General features: G+C 38.5%; 1 protein-coding gene across 1 annotated transcript; it reads left to right on the forward strand.

The window, feature by feature from the left end:
* Window positions 1–1,784: 1,784 nt before the first annotated feature.
* On the forward strand, window positions 1,785–7,489 carry LOC100182391 (beta-1,4-galactosyltransferase 4-like). The gene is made up of 5 exons (XM_002128217.4): window positions 1,785–3,823; window positions 4,590–4,763; window positions 5,324–5,447; window positions 6,115–6,227; window positions 6,969–7,489. Exons 1-5 carry the CDS (start codon window positions 3,318–3,320, stop codon window positions 7,147–7,149), a joined length of 1,098 nt encoding a protein of 365 aa, XP_002128253.2. The 5' UTR covers window positions 1,785–3,317; the 3' UTR covers window positions 7,150–7,489.
* Window positions 7,490–9,594: the final 2,105 nt, after the last annotated feature.

A 9,594-nucleotide genomic window follows, 5' to 3' on the forward strand; every position in this document is an offset into this window, starting at 1 on the left:
GTCATATAACTAATGAAACTTATAACGTATAGGATAAGTGATTGGTAAAGAATATATGTAAATACGCTTTGTACAACCCCTGTACCATGTGTTTATTGGAAACTTACACTGGTTAACGTTGTCGCCGCTTAAAAACGTTTGTTTTCATGAATTTTGAAAAACCGTAATCACGCAGTAATTAGGTAATGTTAGAAGTTAATATTAATCATATGATGTTGAATTAAAAGTAATGTTTCAATTACGATTAGTGATAATAAGGTATAGGAGTAGTGCATTTAATGTGTCCCCACTTAAATGGTTTGATACAGTCGTGAATCGTTGTGAGGATTTCTTATCTCACCAACACGTGCAGTCGTGCACTCCAAAAGTAAAACTCCCAATATCCCTCATTCCTAGACCTTATAGCCGCTGTTTCGACCTGTCAATAACGTGCTCAAAAAACAACAACAAGAACAAGTGTTCGACGAAAAAAGGTTCTATATGACCACTAACGTGCTCAATAATCTGTTGAGTTAGTTGATAGTCAATCGTTCGTTTAAACGAGGTACAGATACAAGTAAGCGTTGAGATTAGAGCTGTGAATTTTCCCATTTTTTGTTTAACCGTTAACCGTTCAGTTTTAACCGGTTAACTGATACCAGTGTAATCCTAATAAAAGCGTCCTGTTTATCGCTTATCTTTCGCAAATTTAAAGGCAGCTTTACGATATACGTATGGACTATGCTTGTAATACACGCGCAAAAGTTCTTAAGGTCAAAGTAATGCTTTCTTGTCTGTATTTAAAAATGTTTTAAAGCACCTGCCGGCTAAATAATAAACATGTGAATTGCAATTATGACGCAAATAATTTACGTGTGAATTGCTATTATGTCGTAATTAATTGCCACGTCAAACAATCCGTATTATGATGCAATGAATCCACGTGTGAATGCCTGCTTTTCGTAATAAACATGCTGCTTGGCTGAGGGAAACATTCAAGTTGTATATTACGCCAATATAATGTTGCAAAACTAGTTACCCTGCGGTATTAACAATCAAGATTGACGACGTAATTGCAGTTGTAGGGCACGATCAAAGCAACAGCGTCGCTGCGCACTCTGTCTTATCACGAAGAACCAATGAACGAACGCGAACACGTGCATTTCGTGTAAATAAAACAGATATTGATTAAGGTGTATGCCCTATGACGTCATAGTTCGGTTAACGACTTTAAAGGGCCTAAACACACCCCAAATATACTTCGCTTTAATCGATAGAGTGTGTTTTTCTAATTCCAACGACACCTTACTTGTTTTAATCGGTTCTGTATAACCAAAGATATTCCAGCTCAAACACCGTGAAATTCAAAAAACTGATTTGAAAGTTGCGTGGCGAAAAATTTGAGAAGTGTACTACCCACGTGACAAACACGTCACAAAATTGTTGGAGCGTGGCCGCTCTCATTCAGAAAGGCGAGAGGCAGTGTTTTCAGCGAAAAACGAGAAAACAAAAAAAAACGCAAAAAAGCACAAAAAAACGCAGGTTTCGCTTTTCGAATGAATCAGTCACGTGACTGGTACGTTCCTACGTCACAATCACGGAGCTCGTAGTAAAAAAAAGATAGCTCTAGAGATCACTGTTTGAGGACGAATATCTCCGCCTATACTGGACCAATTTTAATAAGCAAGTATTTTTGGAATCAATAAAACGGTCGCTTTATGAATTTACCATAAAAAATAAAAGTGACGTGGGGTGTGTTTAGGCCCTTTAACTTTCCGTTAGCGGTTGATTCGGTTAACCGTTAACTTTTTCACAGCCCTAGTTGAGAGTAACTACTATTTGTGACCACCACCTATATACATATATATTACAGCATAGTACACTAACTGTTAGTGTACTATGATTACAGTATTAATCAACAACAACAAAGTTATGGTGATCTTCAGTGTTTTAACGCAATACCGACGCAACGTCGCGCAAAAAACAACAACATACAAACAACCATGTTAGGTTTAAAAACAACTCAACAAATTTGCATTAAATACAAGTGTGTTAGTATTACTCGTTAATACAATAGGAGCTTGCGCACAGTCTCGTGACAGTTATGAAAACAGTTTTCGTTCTCCACTTTCAGAAACGTTTGATCTGATGACGCGCATTCGCACTCATGTGTGATAACGAACGAAGTGGATTGCTGTATATTAACTCATGGCTACCGGAAACTAACAACATACTAGCTACCAGCGACGCCCCCACATACCAGGTACCAGCTACGCGCCCAGCCAGTGCAGTCACCAACGGCTGTATACTGCAATTGACAAACTGTTATCCGGCCTTTTCCTGCTTATTTTTTGGGTGAAATGCGTGTCTGTATGGAAGTACAATCGTTATAACATCGTTGTGCTGTTTCATACATCGATGCCCATTGTTACGGTTTACCGCATACGTTGTGGGAATTACCATTACTTTTTATCACTGGGCTGGAACATTCGTGGTTAGGTTTCTTGTCCATAGACGCATACACACATATTAGTAGCAACGTCGAGCCTTGAATCTATACCTACTGGGATAGAACCGGGCGCTTTAACCTGCGCTGGACAATAATGGGCAGCGATCAGTTTCATCCGTGACAAAGGCGCCTACGCATTAAACGAATGTAGAGAAGTCACTGTAGTTTTTTTCTCCAAGCAGGCTCATGGTGCGTGACGAGGGCTAGGTTTCTGATCCGTGTGTTAAAGTTTTGTTTTAGCTTTGGAATGTACCAGTTACTTACCACTTTTTCGCCTCTTACCACATAGCGCACAGAGGCGCGCGAGGTTATAGACAGGTTATGAATTATTGCACGACTTTTGTTGAGGCAATGCGTTGATTGGGTGTTAAAAAATTAATGATATCCGCCGCGGTTGGTTTGGTACTAAGAATAATTTTAGGATGGTACACAAAATGCCGACGTGATTTGTTTACCAAAAATAGCGGATTAAGCATGCGAATTGAATATCTATGGGTCGCCATTGTAGCGGGTTTAAAATGTGCAAATTCTATATTATTTAAAACTGTACTCGTAAATCAGAGTTTTAAACGTATAGGTTGCGGGAAGTAACGCTAAGTTTAGAAAGAGTCAATTAGTCAGAACGTGGAAACGTGACGCGGGTGCCAGCAACTTCGCGCTACATGCTTTTTAAGAAACCGGGAAAACAAAGCATGACTTCACGTAACACTACAGAAATTCACACAGCGAGTGCTGACAGTCATTAAATTTTGTTTTCTAGTGAGGTAGTATTGGTGTATGTTGTAGTGCTAATAGTAGGATAGCAATCATGGTAAAGTGTAACTGAAGTATGAACGGACGGTTTCTAAAGTCGCGGTTCCTATTATGGATACTTGTGTACGCTTTTTTTATACTCGGAATGCTATGGGTTTACCGGGATGTGAAAAGCAGGACGATGAGCAAAGCCTTAAAGTTTGCCAGATACAAAAACTTTATAAAAGCACAAATGCTTACAAAGTCCTTCGATCAAGCAAAGTTGAAATCTGCAGGCAACGCAGGAGTGCTTGTAACGCCAATTGACAACACGACACGGTTGACTAATGACTCTGGTGTACCATTTCATCCTTTACTTCACGGAAATCTTACCATCAATATTACTGAGGCGGAAGCAGCCTACGCCAAACTTATGACTGAGTTTAGTAATGTAAAAGACCGTGGTTCGATTGATATTTTCGAAACAAGGCGCGGCATACACGATCTTACAGTTGCTGTAATTATACCGATTCGAAATCGGCCCGCACATTTACGCTTACTGCTTGGACATCTAATACCAATACTACAACGGCAGTTGCGACGGTAAGTAGATGCATTTATAATTCCTAGCTTGGCATAATATACATGTAGGAATCTAAAATATTTCTTCCGCCTTCATCCTGTAAGAGATACCTTGGGATATAGGATGTGGGCGTACCACAACAAAATCTTTATCTCTTAAAGGGCACAATTATGGTATAGTAGGGTAGGTATATATAGTGGGGTGGGGGAAGATGGGACAACTTTAGCACGAAATATATAAATACCCTGATCGTATTTTAAACAATTAACAATGGTCTATGAAAGTCGCGAGGACAAGGTTTTATAATTCCTTGAATGTTTTTTGTTTGCTACCAAAATGTACGAGAAATTAGAATGAAAAGGTGTCCCATCTTCCCCCATCCTACTATAGGATATGTTTATATTCTCTCTTCCCGTTCAATTTGGTGGTAAACCAAATAAAATTACAGAATTACAAAACCGTAGCCCTACGACTCTAAAGTAGCGTTGCTTGTTGTTAAAAACACAGTCTGTAAGTATGGGATATCGGTGCTAACGGTACCACATCTTACCCCACAGTACTATATAGTAGGATGGGGGAAGATGGGACATCTTTAGCACATAATTTCCAAATATCCTGATCGTTGTTTTAAACAATTAACAACGGTAAGGATGCCGTTCTTTAATTCTTTGAATGTTCATTGTTTACTACCAAATGCAACGAAAAAATAGAATAAAAAGGTGCCCATCTTCCCCGACCCTACTGTATCACAATAAAAAATAATTTTAACTGACAATTACCGGTTAGTTTTCAGATTTTCACCGCCTACCAGTTCGGTGATGGGACGTTTAATAAAGGCCGCCTTATGAACGCAGCTTTCAGGTATTTACTCGATGCAACCAGGGTAGAAGATGTAAAATTCGATTGCTTTATTTTTCATGACGTTGATATGCTGACCGAAAGCGACCTAAACACATACGAGTAAGTTGAATGCAGTGTTTTATATGGCTACCGTATGACAAGAAATAACATGCGTATATGCTATACAAAAACACCACACGTGGGATGGGACATCACACGTAGATAGGAAAGTTTAATTTTTAATCAACTGTCCGCATATACCCTTTTTGCATGGTAACTATTATGCGCGTAAGTACTCGCATATTTACTGGCAAGAACAAAGTCTAGCAATTGCTCCAATTATAATAAAGGGTGTCCAGAAAGTGGAGAATACACATATAAATAATTGACACTGCAATTTGCAGATGTTTATATGGTGCATAGGTACACCGTTTAATTAACTTTGAACAACGCGCAGAAGAAGGTATATGTATTATTAATTGGCGTATAATATAGCTATCTCAGTGTCAACAAAAGAAATACAAGAATACATCATGTTTTAAACAATTAACAACGACCTATGAGAGTTGTGAAAATTTGGTTTTATAATTCTTTGAATGTTCTTGTTTACTACCTATGGAACCAGAAAATAGAACGAAACGTTGCTCCATCTCCTCTAGCCTACTACATTATATTTACAGATGTTTTCCTGGTACGAACAAAGTGAAACACATGTCGTATACTGTAAACAAGTTTAATTACACGTTCTGTTGTGGTATGACTGTTGGTGGTGTCCTATCGTTTACCGAAGAGCAATTTATAAAGGTATGCCTCATAATATGCAACCATTGACTACTGTGGCAAACAAGCCTTTATTCGGCCTCAATTTCGGAGTACCCGCTACCGCAGGCATATCATTAGTTGCACTAGCTATGTAATCGAATCCGCACAGTTACAAAAGCGTTTAAATCCGCCGCAGACAAGCGGTGAAGTTTTGTGAATTCCCCTGGCCCTGGAAAATTTTATTTCGCATTGCGGTCGCAAAACCACAAGGTTAAAACGTGCAGACCGATTTATTAGAGTAATACATAACACAATGCCAATTGACCCTTTGGTTAAACTAAAATATTCACCTATTCTCAAGTTTAATATTGTATACAATGGATAGGTACATTGGCTAAAATATAACGCTACATATTGCGTATCAACAAAAGGTTTTAACTTTCAAACAGTGTTTTGTTAAGTTGGTGCTCTATCCAATGTATTGTGTATCCCCCGCAAAGTTACAATAGTGTTACCTGCTTTGTATAACTGTAACAAATAGTTCCAACTTCCCTTTCGGAAGCGACACGTATTTTCACGATTCTTTAAACGTTCTTTACCAGGCAGTCCAAAAAGTAGCGGCATACAAATATGCCTGAAAAGTTAGCAACAATATACATAATCCTATATATATTTTAATTTAAAATATTAACACACGTTTATTTAATAGGTAAATGGTTTTTCCAATCACTTTTGGGGTTGGGGAGGCGAAGACGACGATATGAATGCAAGAATCAAGGAAAATAAACTTGAAGTCGTGCGACCGCACCTTAGCGTTGGAAGGTAGAGAGAGGCCTGAAAATAGCATTATATTCACCTAATTTCATTTGTACACAATTATAACGTGATTTACCGGATATAAGCCAAATTGAAGTAAAATGTCGAGCGTCTGCATTCATTTCTGGTGGAGCAAAGGCCGGCACACCCATATAAACCATATCTAAATGGCGTAACCGCTCCGGTCTGTTGAATACTTGAGCGGGATTTGCTTTAAAAGCAGCATTATATTCGAATATAACCGGTAATTCTCACCAGCAACATAGAATTTTCGGAACTCGGTATTTGATCTTAAGAAAACAAAGCGTTTTGTTCGTCACATAAGTCGTCGTATAGAAATACATAGGAGAATTCGCAATGAATAACATTCATTGGCAAAACAATAGACTTACAAATTAATCATTGTGCTGTGCAAGTGTCAGTTACTCCAAATTAGGAAATAGCATGCGTGGTATAGTTCCATGTAATGAACGTGATATGCGTTTAACCAATATACGCAAATGCCAATCGTCACAAGTTAAGTTTTGAACCATTTTAGATAGCAGGTTGGGGTTATATGGGCCTGTTCCAATTTCGCGTACCATATTGTAGTAAACAAAGAACATTTAACCAGTTGTATAACTGTAGCTAAACTATAAAAGAGAGCATATTGTTATTAGTTAAAAACACGGCTATTGAATTCCAAAGTATCCCATCTTACCCCACATTATTTATGGCCAGAGTCCTAAGAATGATGATTAATTTCAGGTACACTATGATACCACACGACCGGGACAAATTAAATCCCTACAACGCTAAAGTGTTAAAACAACTTGGAAGACGACAACGGTCAAATTTTAACGGTCTTGCTGGATGCCCCGCGCAAGTTTTAGGCGTCGAAGTTCGGCCTCTATTTGTAAATATCTTGATTAAAGTCGAAGAAGATTAAATAAACTAATTTTTTTAATATTAGGACCAAATTTTATTACCTTTTATTCTCTTAATAACGCAGAGCCATAGAAATACAGAGTAGACCAACCCATTGTTACGTAAAACACAAATTGAACCGCAATTTGGGTCGGTCCAAAATAACACAAAATGCTCTATTTTGGCCACACAAAGTCGGCAGTTGGACTACTCGGTGTTTATACGACTTTGCAATAACGGTGTCTCTGCAATTTTCACCTTCAAGTTACGAGAGGTGTTAGTGTTTTATTATGCTGTGGCGTTAATGCAGTTATGTTGTTTATAGACTTATTATACTTCAATTAAAACTCTTCTCACTGTGCCTAATGATCAAATGGTTGTTTTTATATTATATGAATTAGTAGTGTCGTCGTTAGTTGTTCGTAGTTATAGCAAAATCTGTCCAGATGTCCTCGTGATGATATATTACAGCAGTTTGCAACCAGAAACCAAGCGCTTTTAGCGTTTTAAACGCGCATCGATTGTTAGTATTTCTAAACTTTGTTGCTTTGTCGCATGAGGGCGGAGTGTCATTCAGGCATTCAATGCAGTTCTGTTACGTTTCCCCTTAAAGCAGTGGTTCCCAAAGTTTTTTTAGCGCGACCCAAATCAGAGTTTTATAAACATCTCACGGCCCAAGGGTAATCCTTTAGCTGGTGGCCATTTGAAATTTTGGGTTCAAAATGTTCAATAGGCCCCACTGATACCTGCTGTCTATTTTTTTGCGAAAAAGTCGGGGGTCCGTGTCGAAATTAGCTTTGAAATTGCGCGAAAACATGTTTCGTCACCGTAACTCGCTTGACTTGCGTAAGGTTAACGATTTATTACGTCACAATAGTATTATGCAACGTCACAATAGTATTATGTTACGCCACAATAGTGATGTATTACGTACGTTACGGGACGTTATAGACTTAGTGAAAACCTTAAAGCCCTAATTCCCAGCCAATAACTCCTAACAAATTACGTAATCTGTAACGTAGATCAAATGTAACAATACGCATTCTGTGACGTAATAATCTAACCTCTGTTTAACTCATGACGGCTCATGTGGAAAATACGGTGACGCAGCACGATTTCGTGCATTTTCAAAGTTATTTTTTGACACAAACGCCCGAGGTTTTAAAATCTATAACTGTTTGTGTAGATCTTTCAATGTTTTATTGATAAAAATGCTAAAATACGACGCACGTAAAGGCTAAAATACGATGCATGTGCCTCTTCAACATTCAAGCCTGTTTTAAAACTCCTACATGCCCAATGGTTACGTGTATGATGCAAATAATCGACGAGTGAATTGCTATTATGTCGTAATTAATTGCCAGGTCAAACAATCGCTATTATGATGCAATGAATCCACTTGTGAATTCCTACTATTTCGTAACAAACAGTCCAGTCCACCTGGCTAAGAAAAAAACAGTAAATAAAAGGCTGAACTACAACGCAAACCTAATCCGAACGCTTGAAAAGAAAAAAAAACTCGTTTTAATAAATTTGAATCACCTTGGCGCGACTCATTTTTCAACCATGTGCAACCCATGTTTGGGAACCACTGCCTTAAAGTATTACTTGTTAGCGTTAGGCAAAAGAACTCCATACCACCTTTGATGGCACTATAGATGTTTTAATATGCATAATGCATTAGAATACCATTTACTGCCGTCTAGTTTACCGATATTAGTATCGAAAACATCGCAAAGTTTCTATGGAACTTGCACATTCTTGCTCGGGGATTTCCCGACAGACTTTTGCTGATAAAGCAAAATTCCTCTAACGTAGGTTTTAAATAAAAATAAGCGACATCGTGTAGTGTAGACTGTAGACGTACCCCCCGTTTAAATGTTATAATGCTGCAAGCAGAAAGTCACTCCAAAGTTTATTGGACTGGTAGTTTCGTGCTTTGCGTGCTTGCAGTTTATCGTTTATGGAAACACCGTTTAGATAACGAAGCTGCAAACCAGTTAAAGTTACAGCCAGGATTTGGCTCCATCGTCCCAAACAGGGTATGTCTTAATCTTTTTTATATTTTGTATTAACACACGGTTTATTTTTTACTTCGTCAATGATGAAAAATAAATGTATTAATGTTAAAAGCTTAAGGTCTTGGTACATCCATGTACGATGGGTCCTACTAAAACACGCCCGGCGGGGCCCGGTGGGGCGGGTGGAAAAAAATATACTAAAACACGCCCGGTGCGGGGCCCGGTGGGACCCGGTGAGGACCCGGTGTTACGAGTCATACTAAAACACGCCCGGTGGGGGGCCCGGTGAGTATTTCTTGAAAGGGAAGCTTTCCCTATGCAAAAGCCACCAAAATGCGTGTGTGAAACAGAACTTGTGAAAAAATTGGAAGATATTGTCTGTCTTCAAAGCATAAAGATGGCAATTTTCGGTGATAGAAATTACATTCTTGCTCCGCACGTCATCG

The sequence above is a fragment of the Ciona intestinalis genome, chromosome 8 (genome assembly GCF_000224145.3).
Source record: "Ciona intestinalis chromosome 8, KH, whole genome shotgun sequence".
NCBI lineage: Eukaryota > Metazoa > Chordata > Ascidiacea > Phlebobranchia > Cionidae > Ciona > Ciona intestinalis.

Excerpts from the sequence above, each read along its gene's own strand:
- LOC100182391 (XM_002128217.4), top strand. The coding sequence starts at position 3,318 with ATGAACGGACGGTTTCTAAAGTCGCGGTTCCTATTATGGATACTTGTG. Across the intron at positions 5,448-6,114 it reads CCGAAGAGCAATTTATAAAG|GTAAATGGTTTTTCCAATCA; the intron begins GTATGCCTCATA and ends TTTATTTAATAG. Across the intron at positions 6,228-6,968 it reads CCGCACCTTAGCGTTGGAAG|GTACACTATGATACCACACG; the intron begins GTAGAGAGAGGC and ends GATTAATTTCAG.